At 37.6% G+C, this 25,999-nt stretch overlaps 1 protein-coding gene across 1 annotated transcript in view; it reads left to right on the top strand.

The window, feature by feature from the left end:
* Positions 1-25,631, top strand: part of GALNT9 (polypeptide N-acetylgalactosaminyltransferase 9) — a 173,494-nt gene extending 147,863 nt beyond the window's left edge. Inside the window, exons 7-11 of the mRNA XM_072144435.1 lie at positions 4,071-4,256; positions 9,263-9,400; positions 18,052-18,147; positions 21,889-22,056; positions 23,303-25,631. Coding sequence (XP_072000536.1) covers positions 4,071-4,256; positions 9,263-9,400; positions 18,052-18,147; positions 21,889-22,056; positions 23,303-23,449 — 735 coding nt within the window. The 3' untranslated portion in view covers positions 23,450-25,631. The remainder of the gene's footprint in view (positions 1-4,070; positions 4,257-9,262; positions 9,401-18,051; positions 18,148-21,888; positions 22,057-23,302) is intronic.
* Positions 25,632-25,999: the final 368 nt, after the last annotated feature.

Genomic DNA, 25,999 nt, shown 5'->3' with positions numbered 1-25,999 from the left:
TTATAATAACTACATTGACCATTGCTAAGTAAGATGTAGTAGTGGAGTCTTGCTGTATCTTTAGAGGGAATGCACACAAGATTATATGAAGATTTACAGTGGTAAAATCCACTGCATTTTTTTCTATTAAATTACTGAAACCTTATTTGCATTGTAAATAATTGGCATGCAATGGATATTGACATGCAGTTAGAATTGTATGAAAGGTTGTGGCTGATTCATTCCCCTTAATGGTAACTACATGCATTACACATTAGCAGATCTGCAGCATAATACAGTAGACATCTACAGTGGAATATTCATCTGCAGAAAATAAGTGACACATCATTTAATTCTGCTGATGCCTTTGTGGAAATGCTTGAGCTCCACTCTCCGGACATAAAAGCCTTATCTATTTCAGAAACAAGCTAATTGCGGCTTCTTTCTGATATACATATTACACTCATATATACACATTCATTTCTATACCTATATAAATAAACATATAGTTCTTCACTCATACATACAAATTCATATACTCTTACATACGTACGCACACATATAGAGCATATACGCATGACATATACACACACATACAGTGCCATATACAGACATACAGCATATATACACACATACAGTATATACACACTATACATCATATACAGTACACATGCAGCATTACACACATAAATGCAGCATATATACATCATATATTTGTGTGCAGAATTAAATATAGATAGATGGATATTGAAGGGTGCACATCCTCCATTCTTTAGTGTTAGGTTGGATATTGTCAGGCTGCTATGGCTGCTACCACTGTAGTTACGCCCCTGAAACTAAGCAATAGTTGGAGAAGAGCCTTGGTTGGAAGGGTAAAGAAGAACCCCAAGATCACTGTGGCTGAACCACAGAGATGCAGTAGGGAGATGTGAGAAAGTTCCACAAAATCACTGCAGCCCTCCACCAGATGAAAGCCGCATACAGTTTGCAAAATAACACATGAAGGACTTCAAGACTATGAGAAATAAGATTCTCTGGTCTGATGAGACGATGATTGAACTTTTTGGTCAAAATGAAAATGGCTGTCCACCAACATTCACCATCCAACCTGAGGGAACTGGAGAGGATCTGCAAGGAAGAAAGGCAGAGGATCCCCAAATCCAGGTGTGAAAAACATATTGCATCATTCCCAAGAAGACTCATGGCTGCACGACTGCATGGGCTGAATACTTATAACCATATGATATTTCAATTTTTCTTGTTTCTTGTTAATAGATTATCAAAAAATAACTACATTTCTGTTTTTTTCCTGTCAAGATGGGGTGCATAGTGTACATTAATGAGCAAAAAAAAACTTTTTTGTTCTTACCAATTGGCTGCAATGAAACAAGGTTAAAAATTTCAAGGGGTCTGAATCCTTTCTATATCCACTGTATCAGAAAAATCACAGAAATCTTTCAATGAAGAACAGTTCAATTGATCTGAATGTGGCTTTGTCAGCAAGCACTTGCTTTACAAGATTCATTGCTATGAATGAGACACACCTGCCAAACGTGAACTGTATCACAGTACTCTGAACAGTCTGTCCATGCTTGTCCACTTTAAGCACATCACAGCAAATAATTAATATTGTTTGTGTAATGAAAAGTTATTACATTTCCCATTATACCATCTGTATCAATTCCAAACTGTTTTCGAGATCTCCTGTTTATTCTATACAACAGTAGCAAATATGCCTGGGGTGTGCTGTAAGCCAGCTTTAGGTAGATGTACATAACAATGGTGGAGACCAGATATTTTACATCAATAGTATTCTCAAGGCAACAGTTCAACATTTCAGATGACAACTGCCTTATAGAATGATGTCTGCGGCTTTCTCACAACAGCTGGCTCATGCCAAGCGATCACCAACATTGTAAAGTTAGAATAAAACTTATGTAATGTGTCTTTATTATCTCTCTGTCTCATAAAATACAGTGTAGGTACGTATGATTAGATTTATGCTTTCAACTGCCTATTTTGGCGTTTGTTGTAGTCTATGGAGGCTTTACTGTATGCAGAGATACCTAAAGAGCTCCATTATTGGCAAGGTACTGCACTTACCAATTGTCTCTATACCATTCTGTTTCTGTGGAGGAAAAACAGCATTTTTCTTTGTTTACTAGCAATGTACCAGCAGATAAACTGCATGTTGTTTTCAATGTTGATGTTTTGATTGAACAAGTTCGTATTAATCTCTGAGCTGCAGGGTAGGCCGGGAGTTCTCCTTCGCACATTGGAGGCCTCCAGCAGGGAGTGAGGCGGATATAGGTAGAAATGCTGGATGCTCTTTTGATGATAACTTAAATTTTCGCTTTATGCTTAGGGCCTGACTACAAGAACTAATGCTAATTCAGGTCCGCATGCACATTCTTTACAAGTGTCTCCTCTATTTGCTCTTCTGACTGATTGATATCTCAGAAAAGACATCAAATGGTGGTATTTTTCCTTTTCTCTGTTCTTTTGCTGCAGCATGTAGTTTTTATATTACCGTCATCAGTATAGTATGATTGTACAAATTTAGTAATAACATACTGTATGATATTGTGTATTGTAGCTACCAGTACATGTTTTTATAAAGGCATGAAAATAATCATATAGCGGTTTAAGAGATCTTAGGTTGGTGTAAGTGTTTAAAGCGGTTTTCTCATCTTACAGAGTGATTGAATATGGCTTTTATCATGGGGATGCTTACAAATCTTGAGAATTAAGAGTATACAGCTTAGTTTAGGGCTGAGTTTTATCCCACAACAGCATCACCCATATTGGTGAAGGTGCAGTGATAAAAAAGCACCACATCCCATTAATACCCAGGGTGATTGAGTGCCAAAGACCAGAAATCTTAAAGAGTATTAGGCCCTTTTGCAATTGGATAAGTTATCCAAATCTTGCTCCTTCCTCCTGCATTCTGCAGACTTCCCCCTGTTGTTAGTGACTCCTTTGATAGCTGTTGCTAGGCACATCCCATCTTCACTGAGCTGACTACTCCACCTCAGTGCTCCAGCACTCATGTGCTGACAGAAGCTCTAACTAATATAGTAAGCAAACAACTACACTCTTATCTCTCCCTCGGCTTTCCCTTTACTTGTATAAAAACAAATAATCTACACAGACACCAGATGCAGGTCAATCACAATCCCACCTCCCCCCATTCCCTCACATTCCACAGCAGGAAATGGCAGGAGCTGTCCCCTCATATGCTGTGCTGAAGTTTTACATAGATAGATAGAAATGGGATAGATATTAGATAGATAGAAAGATATGAGATAGATAGATAGATAGATAGATAGATATGGCATCATTGGTCATGAAGTCACAGGAGGCAGACTCTGCCCCTCCATCTTGCTGATTGTAGGTTTTCTGAGAGCTGGAAACCCTGGTTGCTATGGGCCAAAAAAGTTACTCAATAAGGACCGAGAGGCAAAATACTTCGAGGAATGATTCCCAGGGACACCTGGAGCAGAATTATGTATTTTTGCTCAGAATGACGGTTGCACTTTAAGTCAAACAGGATAGGAGCAGCCTTTAATCTTGGCTACATAGTGCTATAACTTGTGTTACCATGAGTTGTGTTTGTGCATTCTTTTTGTAATATTGCAGAATGAACACAACCAGATTAGAATCCAAATGATTTATATCTCTCTGCTGTATATTGGAATGTATTTCAGGACACCTAAGTTTGATCAAATAGCAAGGTTTTCTGATGTTCAATTTTCATATTGATATCTATAGTTACAGCAGACTGAATGAATCTTTACACTGCAGATTATTAAAAATGTTATCTTTTCCTATGACAGAGTTATAAATATCATTCTTAGCTAGCTCAGACAGCTTGCCTGTGTGCTTGTATGTGTCATTAGGGGGAAATTTTGTTTTATACTATCTTGTTGAAAGATTTTTAGTTCCACTGAATACTATGCATCCTTCGAGGAGACCACTTTTTAAGGCACTTTTGAGTGGTTATCACAGGTTATACTGTATATAGAGAGAGTTACTATAGTTACAATGGTTATGATTATCTTTAAGTTCTCTTTTTTATATCTGTTTTCTAGGTTTGGCAGTGCGGGGGAAGTATGGAAGTTTTGCCTTGCTCCAGAGTTGCCCATATTGAACGCACAAAGAAGCCTTACAATAATGACATTGATTACTATGCAAAGCGTAATGCCCTACGGGCTGCAGAAGTCTGGATGGATGAGTTCAAGTCCCATGTTTATATGGCATGGAACATACCAATGACTGTAAGTTATATGCAATTGGTGCCTACTGTAAAAGGCTTTTCAATATATTTTTTATCACTGGTTTTTCATTACTTCTTGGCTCATTCATGATGAACATAATATATATTTTTACACTTCAAGTAAATGTAAAGAATCTCCACCAAGCACATAATCTAAAAGGGCTTACAATCCAACATGTATTTCCAAAGCAGACAAATATTCCATAAGGTCTCAATTGCCCAAGCAATATTTGTAATACTTGTGCAGTATAAAGGCTACATTCATAGCTTCTTTTTACAGTCCATTGTATAGAATGTGCCGGGAGGATTACAAATATATCTTTACAACAAAGAGCAGAGTATACCCCATATATATACTCATAAAGTCGTAGACATCATCTGGTTCAGCTCCTCCCCTTAAAAGCAGGAGGGGAAGTGAACATTGGCAGCAGGAAGTGATTTGATTCTGCTGTTGTTCAGGGTGGCCACAGTGTACATTCAGTGTAGGCTTGGGATGGATGTATTACAGTGGCATCTGTCCTCCATAACCTCTTATGGCCTCCACGCAATGTTTATTTTGTTTCTCAGCCAGCAGGATGACAACTCATAGAGGCTTTTCTATTATATCAGTAGGTCACAAAGGAAAAAACAACCTTTTCTACAGTACAAAGAAAGTGAAATCTATCTTATTTACAAAGTATATGTATATCATATATTTCAGTTTATTTATTTGCAGTAAAGTATATTCAATCTGTAGCTACCGTGGCTGAAAATTGTCTTTAACAGTCGTGTACTATTATAGAATAATAAGAAAATGTTAATATTGAGTTGTGGGTTGGATCATCTAGCCTATGTCAGACTTTGCGGCTAAATTCTCTCCATATTCTAGTTATTTCACAACTATATTCCTCTATATTACAACGTATCATTATCCTTTTATTTGCATATTCTTGGCTATTTCTGCATCTGACTATGTTACATGTTACTATTCCCTACCTGTCAGACTAGTGTTACTATGCCCTTAATGAAATGAAGAGAACCTGGATTGGGCTCCAACACTCGAGGTTAATGAGTGTCGGAAACACCAAAGGGGAACAAACACAAAAGAAGGCGCAACCCTAGTGTAATATTGTCATGGAAAGATGAGACAAAGTGATCCAGACGTCACAATTTGACTCTCACCTGGTTCTTCATGAGAGTCCGCTTTGTATAGAATGGCAGCCAGTCCAGTAAACAGCCTCCCTCGGATGGACCCAGGAATCCACACCGCGGAAAGTGATGATGTAGAAGCCCGTACAGGTAGATAGTGACTATGCCTGATAAAAGCTCCGGTCCGGAGCTGAAACGCGTCGCATTGTTAATAAATCGTTTCTAACTTGTCAGAAGAGACTGCCGTGAGCGCCAGGCCATCATCATATCTACCTGTACGGGCTTCTACATCATCATTTTGCCCTTACTGTCAGAGCAGGGTTACTATGCCCTACCTGTCAGACTAGTGTTACTCTGCCCTACCTGTCATAGCAGTGTTACTCTGCCCTACCTGCCATAGCAGTGATACTCTTCCCTACCTGTCATAGGAGTGTTACTATGCCCTACCTGTCAGAGCAGGGTTACTATGCCCTACCTATCAGATCAGGGTTACTATGCCCTACCTGTCAGATCAGGGTTACTCTGCCCTACCTGTTATAGCAGGGTTACTATGCCCTACCTGTCAGAGCAGGGTTACTATGCCCTAACTGTCAAACTAGTGTTACTATGCCCTTACTATCAGAGCGGGGTTACTATGCCCTACCTGTCAGAGCAGGGTTACTATGCCCTACCTGTCAGATAAGGGGTACTATGCCCTACCTGTCAGATCAGGGTTACTCTGCCCTACCTGTTATAGCAGGGTTACTATGCCCTACCTGTCAGAGCAGGGTTACTATGCCCTAACTGTCAGACTAGTGTTACTATGCCCTTACTATCAGAGCAGAGTTACTATGCCCTACCTGTCAGACTAGTGTTACTCTGCCCTACCTGTCAGAGCAGTGTTACTCTGCCCTACCTGCCATAGCAGTGATACTCTTCCCTACCTGTCATAGTAGGGTTACTATGCCCTACCTGTCATAGCAATGTTACTATGCCCTACCTGTCAGAGCAGGGTTACTATGCCCTACCTGTCAGAGCAGTGTTACTCTGCCCTACCTGTCATAGCAGTGTTACTATGCCCTACCTGTCAGAGCAGGGTTACTATGCCCTACCTGTCAGAGCAGGGTTACTATGCCCTACCTGTCAGACTAGTGTTACTCTGCCCTTACTGTCAGAGCAGGGTTACTATGCCCTAACTGTCAGAGCAGGGTTACTATGCCCTACCTGTCAGAGCAGGGTTACTATGCCCTACCTGTCAGACTAGTGTTAATATGCCCTACCTGTCATAGCAGTGTTACTCTGCCCTACCTGTCATAGCAGTGTTACTCTGCCCTACCTGTCATAGCAGTGTTACTCTGCCCTACCTGTCATAGCAGTGTTACACCGCCCTACCTGTCATAGCAGTGTTACTCTGCCCTACCTGTCATAGCAGAGTTACTCTGCCCTACCTGTCAGAGCAGTGTTACTCTGCCCTACCTGTCATAGCAGTGTTACTCTGCCCTACCTGTCATAGCAGTGTTACTCTGCCCTACCTGTCATAGCAGTGTTACTATGCCCTACCTGTCAGAGCAGGGTTACTATGCCCTACCTGTCAGAGCAGGGTTACTATGCCCTTACTGTCAGAGCAGGGTTACTATGCCCTTACTGTCAGAGCAGGGTTACTTTGCCCTTACTGTCAGAGCAGGGTTACTATGCCCTACCTGTCAGAGCAGAGTTACTATGCCCTACCTGTCAGAGCAGGGTTACTATGCCCTACCTGTCAGACTAGTGTTAATATGCCCTACCTGTCATAGCAGTATTACTCTGCCCTACCTGCCATAGCAGTGTTACTCTGCCCTACCTGTCATAGCAGTGTTACTCTGCCCTACCTGTCATAGCAGTGTTACTCTGCCCTACCTGTCATAGCAGTGTTACTCTGCCCTACCTGTCATAGCAGTGTTACTCTGCCCTACCTGTCATAGCAGTGTTACTCTGCCCTACCTGTCATAGCAGTGTTACTCTGCCCTACCTGTCATAGCAGTGTTACTATGCCCTACCTGTCAGAGCAGTGTTACTCTGCCCTACCTGTCATTGCAGTGTTACTATGCCCTGCCTGTCAGAGCAGGGTTACTATGCCCTACCTGTCAGACTAGTGTTACTCTGCCCTTACTGTCAGAGCAGGGTTACTATGCCCTAACTGTCAGAGCAGGGTTACTATGCCCTACCTGTCAGAGCAGGGTTACTATGCCCTACCTGTCAGAGCAGGGTTACTATGCCCTACCTGTCAGACTAGTGTTAATATGCCCTACCTGTCATAGCAGTGTTACTCTGCCCTACCTGTCATAGCAGTGTTACTCCGCCCTACCTGTCATAGCAGTGTTACTCTGCCCTACCTGTCATAGCAGTGTTACTCCGCCCTACCTGTCAGAGCAATGTTACTCTGCCCTACCTGTCATAGCAGTGTTACTCTGCCCTACCTGTCATAGCAGTGTTACTCTGCCCTACCTGTCATAGCAGTGTTACTCTGCCCTATCTGTCATAGCAGTGTTACTATGCCCTACCTGTCAGAGCAGGGTTACTATGCCCTTACTGTCAGAGCAGGGTTACTATGCCCTTACTGTCAGAGCAGGGTTACTATGCCCTTACCGTCAGAGCAGGGTTACTTTGCCCTTACTGTCAGAGCAGGGTTACTATGTCCTACCTGTCAGAGCAGGGTTACTATGCCCTACCTGTCAGAGCAGGGTTACTATGCCCTACCTGTCAGAGCAGGGTTACTATGCCCTACCTGTCAGAGCAGGGTTACTATGCCCTACCTGTCATCGCTCACACTGTTTTTCCGAGCTCATGAGAATCATGAAGTCTAAGAACTGCTAAGGAGCTTAGAGACAAAATTGTGACTAAGCGCAGATCTTGCCAAGGTAACAAAAAAATTTCTGCAGCACTCAAGGTTCCACCAACATTCATCATCCAACATAAGGGAACTGGAGAGGGTCTGCAAGAAAGAACGACAGAGGATCCCCAAATCCAGGTGTTGCTTCATTTCCAAAAAGACTCATGGATGTACTAGCTCAAAAGGTGCATTTACTGAGCAAAGGGTCTGAATACTTATGACCATGTGAAATTTAAATTTTTCTTGTTCAATAAATGTTATAAAATAAAATATCTACACATTATTTTTCTCAAAATGCGGTGCAGAGTGTACATTAATGAGCAAAAAAAAATGTAAAGGGGTCTGAATACTTACACACTGTAGACTTCCTAAGAGTTTATTGTAATGCCAATAGACATCACCCTGTTTCATCTCCCAACTGCAAGCTCACTCGGTGTAGAGGTGGCATAAGTTGGGAAATAGATACAATTTCTGGTCGTGTGCATATTTCAGGCATACAATCTATGATAAATCTGCCCATGTTAAGAAAAATGAATTTTTGAAAACTAACCCTAGGGTTAATCCTAAACAGTGAGTAAAATATCCAAACCTATCCCTCATTTTAATATCTTGGGAGCATAAAATGTATTTCTAGAGCATTGTCTAACATAAAGTATTCATGAAAAATCAAAGCAATCCATGCGAAAAGCTTGTACTAGAAATGAAACCTGGCAGGGAAGGTGCAGACGTGGAAGTGTGATATGTTCCACTGAAGAAATACATGGTGTTTGCACTTTCTACAAATGACATCAATAAATTATACCCTTTCAAAGTTGAAGTGCAACAAAACAAAGTGATCAATATTTTATTTGCCTAAATGCATTATGCTTTGGTATCTCATGTGGTATCTTAGATTTCAGTTTTGTAAGACAAATTATTCTGTCAGCCTATTATATAGTATGCAAGTGTATAGAATTGTTCAACATTTGGTTGTTCAAACAAATCATTAATGAAGGAAAGATAAGCCCGATATTTGTTCTTTTTCTTTGAAGAATCCCGGGGTGGACTTTGGAGATGTCACTGAAAGACTGGCTCTACGACATAAACTACAATGCCGTAGTTTTAAATGGTACCTGGAAAATGTGTACCCAGAAATGAGGATTTATAATAATACTATTACCTATGGTGAGGTAAGAAACTCTTCTCTAATTTTAGAATTCATGTTAAGGGATTAAGTTGTATGCAGAAACCTAGTAACTCAGCTCATCTAATAAGGATCCCCCAGGACCCATTCTCAGGTACTTTATATAGTTAAACATTAATAGTAAATGAAGAGGTTCTTCTTCAATAGTTAAAGGAGTATTCCCATTTAAGCAAATTATTGTTATTGTTTTTATGATAAAAAGTTATACAATCTTCCAATATATTTTCTGTATCAATTACTAATGGTTTATGGTTTTCTAGATCTCTGCTTGCTGTCCTGTGACAGGTGCACAGAGATGTGTTATAACGAGCCATGCACCTGTGTGACCATGGTCAGATGGTAAATGGTATAAATTTTTATCATAAAAAGAATGACATTAACCCCTTACCGACGTGCACCGTAATAGTACGGCGCACGTCGGGTTAGCCAGTAAGTGTATGCTGCATATTGCAGCATAGACTTACCGGTAACACCCACAATTGGTGCTAGCATAACCCTGCGGCGGCTTCAAAAAGATGGAGCATGGGCGCCGCCATCTTCCAGACCCGAAGATGTCATGGGGAGCGACGATCCATCCCTATGACAGCCTCAAGTCTTCGGGTCTGTCTTGTTTTAACCGTTTCATTACAGAACATAAAATCCCCATATACTGTAGTATGGCAGTAGATGATAGGATCCATCGGACAACCTAGGGTTAATAGTAAAATAGTAGGGTTTAATAGTAAAAATAAAAATAAAAAAAAGTTTAAAAAAAAATTATAATTAAAAACCCTAAATATTCAAATCACCCCACTTTCCCTAGAACTCCCTAAATATAAATAACATTAGGTATCGCCTAAGTCTAAAAATGCCAGATCTATCAAAATATAATAACCATTTGTCACTGTGTTTAACCCCGTAATGGAAAATAGCACCCAAAGTCCAAAATGGCGCTTTTTTGCTATTTTGAAAAATATTCAAAAAAATAAATAAAAATTGATCGAAAGGTTGTAAAGTCCTAAAAATGATAGCAATGAAAATGTCATTAAAAGTTGCAAATAATGACACCAACCAAAGCTCCGTAAACCAAAGTATGAAAAAGCTTTTGACTCCAGAAGATTGCAAAACCCCAAGTACAGGAGTTTTTTAATTTTTATAAATGCATGAAAACATTATAAAACCTATACAAATTTGGTATCCTCATAATCGTACCGAACCAAAAAATAAAGTAGACGTTTTGGGTGCACAGGGAAAGCTGTAAAATCCAAACTCACAAGAAAACGGCCAATTGTGTATTTTCATCTTTTTCACTGCATTTGATTTTTTTTTTGCTGCTTTTCAGTACACGGCAAGGAATATTCAATATCAACACTATGAAGTGCAATTTGTTGCGCAGAAAACAAGCCAACCAATGAGCTCTTTATGTGTAAAAATAAAAAAGTTATAGATTTTTGAAGGTGGGGAGTGGAAAATGGAAATGAAAAAACAAAAGCCAGGTCGTTAAGGGGTTAATTTGCTTTAATGGGAATACCCTTTTAAATATAGCAGCAGTATTGTTACCTGACTGAATGTTCATTAGGTGATACTGGCAGGAGTAGTTGAGAAGTTTTTCCTCCTCTGTGCAGTGCACTTGTTCCATTCCAGGGCTTACTAGGAATGGGTTTGAATATAAGGAATCTGCAGTCCTCATCATGATTTTTTACATGCAGCTCTAAGTTACTGTAACACAGATAATGTTTTCTGATGTTTCTCTTATTCTAGTCTTCATATAGTTTTTTTCCACACTGGTTAGTAAATATAATTTGTTGCAAGTAAGTATGGCGACATTATCATGCATGAAGGATGTTTACATTTTCTTACTTTGGAAACAGAAGTATTGTGGCTTATGTAATATTCATTAAACATTTGGATTTGACTAAAAGCATGTAATAATGCATATGTTGATCTGTCAGCACTCGTCATTCCTGTCTTTATATAATAGTATAGTTAGAGTATTTAAACTAAAAGCTTTTGTAGTTTTTCCAAAGTCTATATATTACAACCATGATACAACCTAAATTGACTTGTTATAGTATAAAAATAGTGAATAGGGAATTGTTGTATATGTACAGTGTTCCTGAAGAACATTCCATTTAAATTATACGAATAACTTTTAATGAGTAATCTCTTTAGTAATTTCATTTTATTCCTTTTTTGCTTCATAGATTTTGAACATATCTATAATACAGAAGTGTAGCCTAGCAGGCAGTCTATTGCAGCTAATGAAGTAGCATTTTATGTTAGGAAAGCCATCAAATTACTGTTCAGTAGTTCTTTGTCTATAGACCAACAAAGGTCTTGGGATACATCTATAGGTTTATACTTTCTCATATCCAGATTGATGCTTAAAGTGATAACTCTTAATCCCTTAACGTCGTAGCCTTTTATCGTTTTTGCATTTCCATTTTTCACTCCCTACCTTCAAAAATCTATAACTTTTTTTTCCGCATTTGTGCTGTATTCTTGTGGGCTTGGATTTTACGGATTTCACTGTATGCCCCAAATGACAAGTCTACTTTATTCTTTGGGTTGGTACGATTACGGGGATACTAAATTTGTATAGGTTTTATAATTTTTTCATAAAATTACAAAAATTAAAACCTTTACAAAAAATGTTTTTTGCATTTTGCCCTCTAATTTTGGCGCTAATAACTTTTTTATACATTTATGTACGGAGCTTTGGGAGGTGTTGTTTTTTGTGGCTTTTGATGACGTTTACAATGTTATCGTTTTTAGAACTGTGCGACCTTTTGATCACTTTTTATAGAATTTTTTTATTTTTTTTTTAAATGGCAAAAAAGTGCCATTTTTAACTTTTCCGTTATGGGGTTAAATGCAGTGAAAAATTGCTATTATATTTTGATAGATCGGGCATTTTCGGATGCGGCGACACCTGTTTATGATTTTTACTGTTTATTTATATTTATATCAGTTCTAAGGAAAGGTGGGTGATTTGAGTTTTCAGGGGGTTTTTTATTATAATTTTTTTTTACTTTTATTTTTACTATTTTTCAGACTCCCTAGGTCATTTTAACCCTAGGGTGTCTATAGGATCCTATCAAATACTGCCATACTACAATTCATTACAATGTGCTGATAGCTGGTGGCAATCAGCGGCAATTTGCAGCAAAGACTTACCCGCTATGGAGAGGGCTCAGCCCGTGAGCACTCTCCATGCACCCGCATCCGGTATGTGATGTAGAATAATTGTCACATGTCGGTAAGGGGTTAAGATACTCAGGGCATGGAGACCCAAAGAAAGGCTCAGGGACTATTCCGATAAGACATTTTTTATGTGACTGTTAAAGTGATACCTCTGGCATCAAACAGAACATCAATATTCAACTATCCATAATCTCAGATTAATGATGATAATTCATATACAGGCTGTGACTTGTTGAATTTTAAAACTTTTTGGTTGTCATGAGAACCAGGATTAACAACAAATCTTTATTGCAGACTGTTTTGGCAACTGTTACAGCTGATCATTGTAACCCGGGATAAAATTACAGTAAATTACAAATATCTAGAGGTCCGTTTGTAACTAGGGGTCATCTTTAAGTCAGGTGTTCTTAAATCTGGGAAAGCCGGTATTCATATTCTTTACAATTTAAAGGGGCAATCACATCGTCCAGTTCCACACAATTTTTTAAAACAAACATATACAGAAAACACACTTCCCAACCACTATCAGATCCCTCCCTCTCCCAAGATGAACACATATGTCCATGGCCTTAGATAGCTTACTGAGACATTAGCATGGTAGCATCCCATAAAGAGCCTCATTTTCCATCAGCAAAAATACACACAGTAATACATTTACAATCTGAACATAAGTCATGAATAACTGTAGGTGCAACAGTAAGTTTTAATATATGAAGAGCCAAGGCAATTCCTTTGGAAAAAATGCAATTTCTAACAATACACCACCATAAGGGTTCCACTCTCTATCCCTCCCTAGCATCAATGGAGTCAGACCTAGATAGTCTAACCACAGGCCCCGTAGAGCCTCAAACTTATGCATAGCAGTATGTTTTTGGTATACAAATGTCTCCAGCCATAAAGACTCTACTTTTAAATTCCAAGATAATAGGAGGAATGTTTCAGATAAAAAGATGCTTGTCCCTCGGTGCTATGACCAATGTAACCATGTCTTTGCCTGATATTGCAGCTCAGTTCTGTTTATGAAAATGAAACTAAGCTACAGTACCCTGCACAACAATGAAACTACAGCAGTATCTGGTTGGGGGTCTGCCACCTTAAAGGAAACCTACCATTAGGAATCTACCTTCAGAAGTAGATCTGATGGTAGATTCCTCCTGCCTGCCTCTGCCTAATTTTCCTGGAACCTAAGCTAACTTGTTAAAAATGTTATTTTAGTAATATGTTAATTAACTGCAGAGGTTACTGGGACGTGTACTAGCCTGGCCGGGAACTGGGAGCTAAGGCTACTCCACACCTCTGTAGCCTCTTCAGTTTATTACTAAAATATAGTTTTTAACAAGTTAGATTAGATTCCAGGATTATTAAATTACAGATTAAGGCCACATGCACACTGCTGTTGCCCGCAGTAATGTAGCACGACGGGCACACGGCAGTGCGGGGGGAGAGGAGGAGGAGGTGAGCGCTGCTCACCCCCGCCCCTCTCCATAGCACTTTACAGCGCACAACGCAGTAAAACAGGAAAAGATAGGACATGTCCTATCTTTTCCCCGTCTACGGGGCGGTACGTTGCCGCACGTGTATCCCGTACGGTGCTGTGAGCCCATAGAAGTGTTTGGGGGGCGTATATCGGCCGTATATACGTTGATCGTATATACGCCCCCCATACATATGTGTGAATGCAGCCTAAGGCAGAGGCAGGCAGGAGGAATCTACCATCAGACAAACTTCTGATGGTAGATTACTCATGGTAGGTTTCCTTTAACGATGCATATGCCCATCTGAACCGACAGCAGACCTACATTTCTACAACTAGGGGTGCCAAACTAACTCCAGAGTCTGCATAATTGACTATCCTGCCAGAGACAGCCCTCAGTTGTTTTGTAAATCTGTGTGTATTTAATTTAACCAAGATATAATAAAAGCCATATTTTAACTCTCTTCTAATTTATTCGGAATATCACCAGCAGAGGTGTCATCAGCAGGGCTGCAAGTGGCATGAATGCTTATTATAGGTCCTCTGTTGTCACTAGCATTAACATTATACAGAAATTCTGTGCTGACATCTAAGCTTATAAATAAGTATCAGGACCATTAAAATATTACCTATATTGCCATTTAAAAGCTAGTATGATTCCAGTGAGGTAAGAATTGCAGGACATAATATAACTAGCCATGTTATCATATGGCTGTATAGTCACAATAATATTTAACGACCCTATTCATCCAGCCAACGACCCTATTCTATGAGACCCACAGCAGGGGAGACCATGAAAATACACAGTCTTCTGTATGTATTATCTTCCCCGAGATTCAAGTGATATTTCCATCTAGTTATAATCACTATATGCATGGTTGTGTTAGAGCTCCACAATGTACAAAGGTAAGGCAACATTTAGCAAATTTTATTGCAGTGAAAGATAATTCTGTTGCCGTCACCCTGCTAATTAGTTTAACAGACAATTATTGGCTATTCATTTCATAAGATAAACAAGTATCCTCAATAATGAATAATTGATTAAAACACATACACAGTAAATGAACATGCTTAACCTAAGTCTCATTTACCAATATTATTAGTTTGATAAGTAGGCCAATAGGTAAACTGTGGCATGGAATAATCCCAAACTATGACATTTAATACGCTGACCTTTTAATAAACTTTGCATAAATCAATAGAAAAGGGGAATGTAAAATAATTGGTAACATAGCTTATCAGAGGAAAGACCATCTTTCACCCCTTACTCTTATCCTCCTCCATCCTTACTTCCTTATCTTATTTTATGATGTATAATCTCTGCTGAATTCAATCTTGCAAGCAAGATAGACATAAGGTCACTTAGGTATTAGAAGGAATAGATGAGAAACAGCAGCTACACAGGAACCATAAATTAACAGACAAGGACTAATTAGGGGAAAACAGTTAAAGGGAACCTGTCAGTCAAACCAATCTCTGCATAGATTCAGCTGCCAGCTGTGTCTGCTGATTACAGGTTGCAGCCCTCTTTGAGGGGGAAGAGAGCTAGTACTTTGTGCAGCTGTTGCCTTATCTGTGTCTCTTAATGCAATTCAATGCTTTATTTTACTATACACAGGGAAATGAGCAGGGGCTAGGAGGTAGGAGGGGTAACAGGGAAGTCTTGCCCTGGCTAAACTTACTAACTCTGAGCTCTGAAGCTAATTTGCATAATAAAGAAAAAGTGATTTTAAAATGATTGATGGATCAACAAGATAAAGAGGTCATTTATCTTATTCCCCCTTCCTCACTCTTTTTACTCCTGTTGTGAGTCTATTTTTGCACCTCATTTGTCTTTGTTGTTTTTGCTCTTTGTCAAATGCAGGGGTTTTTTTTTGCCTTATTAGGTGAAAATTTAAAAAAGGTGCAATTTGCGCAAATCCTACCATTGCCTTTCTTAAGCATGGTCAGGGCTGGTTTGTTATTGCGCAATTACAGTAAAATGGGCGCAAACATCCGTAAAGAGGAACAATGTTATGACAAATAGGCCACAACAACACAACACAAATTTAGCCGTAACATTCCAAAAAAAAAGCGTAAAAAGGGGCAAAACTTCCATTATTCAGCAAAAAGGCACAAAAACACAAACGGCAAGGAAAAAAAAATAATAATAAATGACCCCCAAAGGCTGAGATGAAATCCTCTTGAGTAGCTCTAAAATGTAGTGAAGTCAGAAATAGAGAGAGAGAGAACGGCTGACAAGTTTTCATTATAGGAAATCCACCTTCAAAATCAAGAGTGATAACCTTCTTATATTTGTTATCCAACGTCTCCTTACTTCTAAAATGAACTTTTAAAATTACGCTAATGAACCTTAACCTGTGATCTGGCTGTTACACTTTCTGACCCTTCCCCCTGCTCCCACATCAGTGAGAATAGAGAATAGAGCAGGAAGTGTTCACTGCACAAGTGCTGAGGAAACAGAGAGAGGGTGACACATTGTAACAACCTGTAAAGTCAGAACACAGAGGGGCTAGGGTAACCCCTCACCCTCTTTAGCATAATTTTAGAGGTTGGTTTTAGAAGGAAGGGGCCATGGAAAACAAATATAAGAAAATGACCCTGGTCACAGTGCCTGTGTATATGAGTATGTGCTCCTGATTTGTCATGCTTGATTTTGATGGCAGATTTACTTCAAATATTGAACATTACATAACACATAAGAGCAGAAATGTTGTTACTTTTAAATACACACACTGACTGACTGATTTTTGCAAAGTCTCTCAAAAAGTAAGGTATGCTTAAACCTTATAATATAATTTTATTTTGGGAACCACACATATAAAACAACTAAACTTATATATAACCTATAGATGAGCTAAAATATGATGCAAATATAAATAATGCACACACCATACAAATATCAGACACTGCAGAAACTAATAAAGTGCATGCATCTAATAGTACCTCTTGTTACTGATAGTAACATATATTGAATTTATGTTCTATAACTATAATCTTGTGTACTATTAATGTCCTGCAATGAATTGTAAGGCAATAGAACCGCTGAATTGTATTGCTTACCTATCTTTGACAATGTATGTTTGTCTGGGCTGATAAGAGCAATAGAATTACTGCTATCATGAATGATAACAAGGGCATGCGACACATACAAAGCGTTCTGGAACAGACAGGCGTAGACAGACATTACAATTATATGAACCAGTCATTAGTCTGGCAGCATAGATGGTCATCAACCACAATGCCAGAAAGGGAACATCTTTTTGATGCACGAGTAAGAGCCGAGGAGGAGCCCAAAATCACACTAGCCATTTATCTAGCAATCCATATTATTATAACAGTGATCATAGTGTAGACAACTTTCTAACATCTCAAAACAGAAGATCTTGGCTTGCAGATGGAGCGGAAGTTAGTGATTATGAGCAGATGTAAAGGGCATTGATCAAAGAAATCCTCTATGCATTTAAATCTACACAAATGTGCATCTCTTTGTTTTATCCACACATTATTATGAAACCAATTTACACTTTTCTACAGACTGAAAATTATAATTACAATGCAAAGCAAACTAATAAGCGATATACATTACATCTGTCGAAAGGATACATTTCCTATGCAGGACAGTAAGAAACCAATACACATCTCTCCTTAGGGGTTTTTCTATATTTTTCCCTTATCTATAAGATTTCATGTATCAATTCCTCACATTTCTCTAGATCTACGTTTTATGTCAGTACACACGGTTGCACAGCTTGCAACAGTTACAGTCAGGTTGTCAGAGCTTGTGAGCTACATCAATACAGTATTTATATTTTCTAATAACTGGTCTTGAAAAGGAGATGTTGTACAACAATGGTACCTAATAGAAGAACATAGCTGTGAAATAATAAAATAATAACATTTTATAAAAAATATCTCTTGATTATTTGTATTACCCTCAAAGCAGTCTTTGATTCTTTTGACTGTTTTTGTTATTACAGCTTCGTAATAGTAAAGCAACTGGATACTGTTTGGATCAAGGTTCTGAAGATGACAACAAAGCCATTTTGTACCCCTGTCATGGCATGTCCTCACAGGTAAGTAAATGCATAGAAACATACAAACCCTATGTAGAGGTTGCCCTAGGTTTAACCTGCTGTATAATATCCAAATTAGTGGCATTTATCATGATAAGGGTAAAACTAATGGTTGCTACATCTGTATGTATACTTTACATATATAAACACATACACTTACTGGGGGAAATTTATCAATGGTTTTGCTAGGATTTTTTGGCATATAAAAGTCTCAAAAAAGTCCCATAGAGGGACTATTCTCGCAACTTCACTATACTGGCGTAAACATAGTACTACTGCTAATGCAACTCCATGCAAAGCCAGATTCATGACTTGTGCCTTTATTAAAAAGTCAGAAAAAAGTTACAAAGTCACTCCAGCCCTCTATTGGTGTATGTGCTGTGACTTTTGGAGCTTTTTGACCCTTTTTTTGTGCCTTTTTGAAAGAAAACTCCCAGACACATATAGAGCATAAGAACATTTATGAAAGGACCAAAGCCACTATAATGAATCTGACAAGCATTGGAGCTCCAAAGACCGACATAGAACTGTCCCAAGGAGCCCTTTCTAATGATAAATCTCCCCCAATGTTTTTATCTACAGAAGAATAAAATATGATGGTGTGAGCACAATGAAGTGCTGCTCTTTCTATGCGTTCATTGTAGAGCAAAGTCCGGTTGTGATTTATTGAACGTAGAAGGGGCTGTCATGGACATTACAATAGGTGCAGAGTAACTGAAGTTAAAGTAGCTAAAAAATCACAGACCTTTATTAGTAGGACTTAGGTAACTTTGCCCCCTTTAATTTACTGCACCCTGCCACCCTGAGGCCAAAGGCTGCACTGGTCTCATGGTATTTACAGCATTACCTAAGTAATACAGGAAGACAATATCCCATATGCTTTATTCCTTATTTTCCAAGCAAGCAAATTCCTATTGTTTAAATTGAACCTTGCGTCTAATCACTTAACTTTACCATGGTAAAATTAATGATTTAGCCATGGTAAAAGAAAACACCTGTCAAATGCTTAACATATGTATTTGCAGTATTTTTGTTTTCATGTGTGTATGAGAGACTACATCCTTTGACAGGAAAAAGGTCATTGGCTGGGCAAAAACATTCATAATGGATCTTTGTATTGGTATAGTCAAACTCATGAATTTCAGTTTAGAATGATAGAATGATGAAATCCATTATAATCCTCTGTGCTGTTATTTTTCTGTGTTTTTCCCACAATAACATTAATAACCAAAAACACAGCACTTCACTGGTTTTATTGTTGTTTCCCTATTCAAAATCTTAGCCTACATTTTAGAAACCTCTTTAGCCACCACAAATCTAGTCCTCAGTAACTGAAATTCACAAATAGAATTTGTATAAAACTAATGCTGTGATAGGGGAGAGGGGCAGCCGACTGGCTAGATCACAACCCGATAAAGACTGACTTGTATAGTAGAGAGAATATGATAACATTTACAGCACAATAAAAGTTGATCACAAGTTCTCTGGCAGCACTGTGCTATATACTGCTCTACAGCTGCCTAGGAAAAGGTTCTCTTTAACTTCACATTAAAAGAAGCATCTCAGTTGTCATGTCAGTTTGTCTTTAAATACTTTACATTTGAGAAGATCTAAAACTTTATAAAAACCATTATGCTCTATTCAGGTAATGGAAGATATGTGCATTTATGTAATTAAGATATGAAAAACACAAGTCAAGCTTATTATCGTCTATAAAAGAAAATTCTTTCTGGTTTATTGTCCCGACACATCATAATAGCGTTTCCTGTCTGTTTAGCTATATTTACCCAAGCATAAATTCTCCTATTACCAACCACAGAGCTGCCCTATAAATTTAAGATAACGCTCAGCTGAACACTTTGTTTTCATAATGGCTATTTGTGAATGTTGTCTTATTTGCAAAGATATTTCTCGCTGCTGTTTATTTTTCCTCTTATAAAAAGAATCCCGGTGACAAATTCTAGAGAGATTTTATTTGCTTATTTAGCTGACTATTTTTGACAGAGTGGAAAAACTTTAACGGTTTCTTTCCAAATGTTAATAGAATATTACAGTACTTTCAGCTGCATAACATGGTCCCCTGGACTCACCAATGCAATTACAATGGTTTCTAGACACTATGTCAAAGACAGGATAAAGAATGTCTGTCAACCTTGAGTGGCCAAACACACTCATCAGACTCCCACCATAATCCCTTCTTGAGCACATGGCTAAGTCAGCCAGTGACTCATTTATCTTGATTGATCCACTCCACTTGTTCTTGAGCCCAGATTTCCTTAAGATCTCTGCCTCTATGCATCGCCCAAGGATTAGACTGAGAAGTATGACTTTGTATTGTCAATTTCTATCAACCTGCAAAGCATAAATCACTGGCACAGGTTAAAGGTTTTGCAATCCATGGGTTGTCTTTTTTAAAGTGTGTCCAACATGAATAACATGAATAATGTGCTTTGTATACGTTTTTGGCCTTAAGAGGGAACAAAGTATGGATAGTTTGTGAATTTTTACTCAAATTAAGCCTGTACTTACTATATTATTGTACCTTTAGGTAAAACATGAATAAAGAGAATTTGAGAAGTATCTTTATTAACAAAATAATCATCTGCTATAAAAAATATTGTGCTACAAGTAATTGAGAAAAAACGAAAAGGCAAACTAGTCATGTTTATTCTCATATTTAACAGTTTTACTTTGTTATTCTAACCATTGAGTATGTAGTATGTAGCAATATTCTTGCTGATCACAAACTAACTGCAACTTCATCATCTCTTTGGATCTGTGGAATGTGGATCTATCACAGTAGTTAGGGTTTAATTATAAACAGAAACATTTCCGCTAGTCTGAACAGTGTCTTATAATTTATGTACAAGTACTACCTGTGCGGTATTGCTGAAAGGGGTAGGAAGACAGACTGTTAGGACTTACATGACAAGGTTACACTGAAAATAATACATTTCAGTATATGCAGCAAACCCTACTTTAAGATTAAATCTGCCAACCGAGCAGAGAAGGAAGTGTACATTGCCCATCGGCTAGAGAACTCATTTTATATTGAGCACTAAATTACTAAACTAAAATAGTGCCAGGATTACCGGAATGCTTATTTAACTTTACAGAAAATTGACTTCAAATAACTATATATCAAAGAAATTCATATAACTATATAAGTCACATTTATTTGTCATTGTTACGTGAATAATAATCACCTCAATCATATTATAATTTAACCTCAAATATGTAAAATTATGATTAGTTTGCTAAAAGTGAAAAAAAATGTTTTTATGTTTCCTTCTTAGAGTAGTTAGGATCCAGAGAGGTTTCCATTCCCATCATGAACAGTCTCAGCTCTGCATGAACGCATTAAATGAAAGTGTCAGGTGTCACTACATTACACCCCCTCTGTCATGTGCTACTCCCTGCTGTCACCGATATCACAAACTCAAAGGGTTTTCAGAAAAGGACAGTTATACAGTGGAACAGAAAACAGGGAATAGATGTTAATATTTTATGTTAGTGAAACATATGGCGAGTGTTTGCTTGAAACAGCGCAGAGTGTCCATGTGGGGGAATCAATGTCGATGTAGTAAACAGCAGATAGTGTGATGTAAATATGCTTCATATGTATATGAACGAGAAAGCAGCCAGCAAATAAGTAAGAGGAGCAAAATGCTAGTCAATATGGATTACATGTCAAAGACTGGGAGCCAGTGTAATGTATCATGTTCTTTTGTATTCATACAGTTGGTACGATACAGCGCCGAGGGCCTACTACAGTTAGGGCCCCTTGGGTCTACTGCCTTCTTACCTGATACAAAGTGTCTCATTGATGATGGCAAAGGAAGAATTCCGACTCTAAAAAAATGTGATGATGTCCCAAGGCCAACTCAGAAACTTTGGGATTTTACACAGGTGAGAAGTTAACTGTGACTGCTATAATTCCCATAAATGTAGTTATTAAAATAAAATTCTCAAATGTCAAGACTTATTGAAGTACACTTTGGAATCTAAGAATTGCAGAACATATGAATCAATGGCTATAATGGCTACATGGGTAATTCAGAATAACTTTTATGCTTACCCTGAAGGGATCAAACTTACCGGTATATTCCCGAATTCTATAAACCTGAAAAAAAATTCTTCCACTATCAAAATATAATAGTAATAGAAATGGCACACACATGCCATAAATTAGAAACACATACTTTAAATATATATATTTTGTAGATAATGGATGCATTAACATAGAAATGTATATTAGGAGATAGCTGAGACGCAGACATGACAAAGAATTAAGGAAAGCATCTCATACTGCACATCATGGACACACAAGCCCTAAAAGAGTAATAAATGTGACATAAATAAGGGACAAACATGACGTAATATGGTCAAATATGATGTGGACACAAATAATAATGATCATATATAGCAATGAATATGTACACACATGATTGGAGATGCACAACATACATTATATAATAAGCACAAATCATATAGCTAATGATAAGAGAAAAAAAAACACATTTGCACCATTTTGTTGTTCACTTTATGCTCCAAATTACTTGTATCCATTGTTCTTTGGGTCAGTACAATCACATGGATAACCGATTTATATAGCTTTATTTGTGTTTTAAAACATTTAAAAACATTTAAACCTTCTGTATGAAAAAACTTTTTGATAATTTGGAGCTGCTTAAGGTGTTGTTTTTTTGTGGGAGGAGCTGACATTTTTATTGATATCTATATGACATTTTGAGCACTTTTTATTACATTTTATATGCTTATGCTTATGGCTAAAAAGTGGGGTTTCGGACATCTGTATGCCATACAACCTTAACGGACTTGTGATGTACTAATTTGTCACAACTTTCAATATATGTATTTTGGTAAATTACCTAGTATCCTTCCCCCACACTTACACATTACACATATTAATTAAAAATAATAAATGCAAATTAAGTTTACACTATATATTAACATCCAACTGTCCTGAGAGTTTGGTGGATTTTGCAACCTATTGTTTTCCTATGCAATTTTACCATTTTGCTTGACTGCAAATGATTCCAACAAAAAAATGTCTCTTCTGCATGTATTTTACCTTCAGTGTGACTTTTCCTTTCAACTAAACCAGAATCTTTGTTTTCATTCCTTCATATAGAATAGTCCCATTGTCAGCAGGGACACGGGTCGCTGTCTTGAAGTCGAGATGTCCAAGGATGCCAATTTTGGACTGAGACTGGTGGTACAAAGATGCTCAGGACAGAAATGGATTATAAGAAACTGGATAAAACATGGTCGGAATTGATAGCTATGGAAGAAAGGGGGTTCAAATTAAACCTGAGAAATATACAGAGATGCCTACTTGGTTCAACACAAGAAAGGAAACATTTTTTACCATCTGTTCATGGACCACTGAGCATCACATGATATTAGCCATCCCACTATGTGGATAGGCTGTCATGGATTCTAGGTGGCAATACCAAAAGGAAGAGATGGACAGAGCACGTCACAGTTGGAGGGTTGTAAGACTGGAAAGAGTCAATGTTTGTACTTCAGGAGGGTATAAGTGAAAAGCTTTTCTCTGCTGGTAAATTTTAAGTTACAGACTGGTGCACAATTCCTACAATGAATGATCATGTGCCTTTTTATTGTACTTCCTATACAAGAGAACAGAGCATCCCTCACATCAGCATGTGTGATTTATTGTGCTAATTAATATGTAAATAAGATGCAAATGTAAGTAAGCAATAATCACCAATGGGCAAGAAATCTGTTCACTGTCATAATCCTAACAGTTAGGTACAAGCTTTGAAGGTTTGGCTATGTCATAGAGAAGATCTTCCCCTCTATCACTGTTACAATGTAACAAATAGTTTTATTTATTTATTTTATTACAATCAGATACAGATTTCTTCATAGGTAAACAATTAAAAGGCCTGCTTGTTGTATCTGGACCAGGACCTTCAGAAGTGTGATGGACAGATTTATGAGTAATTCTCTACATCGTGAAGGTGCTTTCTGGGCTTACTGAAAAAACCTTTGGAACAACAAAACCTCTAATAAATGAAACATCAGAATTGCTCACTAGTATAAAAAGTCTAGTCTAGCCAGGTTTCACTTTAATTTAACAAAATACACCAAAAACCAGGTAAATGATTCCTGGTTACTCCACATGGTTTTCTAAACAGCAATACAAATGTAATGAATAACTTTTAATCCATATTGAATAAAATTTCTGTAATTACCCGCGTAGATACAGCAATACAAACAAAATCCAAGTAAAGAACTTATTCCATTAACCAGACAGATATACGGTAGACTATCAAAAAATGTGCAAAAAGGCTAGCTAGAAAATAATTCTTAAATGCTGGTGCAGCCTCGCACCTTCTAGAATATATTTTGTGTAGCCCAAAAGACTTCTTCCATTAAATATCGATTGTGGATGTGGGAATATCAGTGGATAAAATGGAAGGATAAGACAAACAGAGTCTAGCCACACTCCAAAACATACTGGTAGGTGGATTAGATTGTGAGCCCTACTGGGGACAGGGACCGATTTGGCAAGCTCTATGCAGCGCTGCGTAATCTGTGTGTCATATATAAATAAAGAAATTATTATTCTTATTAGCCTAAATCTTATCAATGGAATAAGTTCTTTCCTTGGCTTTGTTTGTATTACTGTATATATGAGGGTAATTCCCCAATTTTATTCAATATAAATTAAAAGTTAGGTTTAAAGTGGTATCTCCACATTTGAATTGCTGCTTTACTTTAATTTAAACCTGATGTATTTTGGAATGGATTTATTATTTTTTGGTTTATTAATATCTGAGTAATTTTTTTATTTTCTTTCAAATCTAACATAGAAATTGAAATGATTCCCATTGCTGAGGATTCTAACTATTTCACAATTATCTCTTTCACAGGAAACCAGCACACAGATCATTCTCTGTACACAAATGGTGCAATAAAGATTCTGCTACATTATCTAAATTTAGGAGTCTGAGGTGGACCATTTGCTGGTGTACTGTAGAGAGAAAGCAAGTGCAAAAAGGAAATGATTTTATATTTTTGGAATATATTATTGTAGTCCAAGTTTTTTGTGGTGACAGCCTGTGAAATGGAATGGAAAAACAGAATTCTTAAATCAAATGGTTAAATACAGTACAATAACATTGTAGTGAAAACTAGATAAAACCATCTGACATCACATAAATTATTTTCTGCAATCCATATTACAAAAACATAATTACAATGCCCCTTTACTTGCCACTAAGCAGCTGTCCAATGGAGATTATTGTCTATTAACAAAAACAAAAGCATTTTTCACCTTTTTGGGATCAACCTTGTGATTCACATTACCTGGACTGATGCAAAACAAACTGGAAAGATTCTTATAAAGTATGTTAATGTCAGTCACCATTCATTTCAAGTCCTAAAGATTCATCACCCAATTAAAAATGTCTACTGGAACTTTTGTCATTCAACTTTGTATGTGTTTTATCAGCTATGAACAAGTGGTACAAAAAATGTAAACAGTAGAATATGAATCTTTTTATGGGGTTATTACAATTTCATAAATATGGTATGTCTGTTCCTTCCAGAAGAACACTGCTTTCATCAATGATACACTGGCTCTAGCGCTACTCTAAATTTTTTCAACCATTTCAAAGAGCCCAGAGAAATAGTGAACCAAGGACTAAACTGTCCTACATGCCTTTAGGAGACTCAGACCTCCCAGTGTTACATAACTGGATAATCAGAGGAAGTTCTTATATATATATCCCATCATAATTAGAAGACGCTCCTCAGAGGCAACTTCCTCTAATCTACCCCACTGCGTACCATGCAAAAA

Source organism: Engystomops pustulosus, chromosome 1 (assembly GCF_040894005.1).
Source record: "Engystomops pustulosus chromosome 1, aEngPut4.maternal, whole genome shotgun sequence".
Lineage (NCBI taxonomy): Eukaryota > Metazoa > Chordata > Amphibia > Anura > Leptodactylidae > Engystomops > Engystomops pustulosus.
Note: the sequence above shows the minus strand (reverse complement) of the source record. Positions and strands in the feature narration are given on the sequence as shown.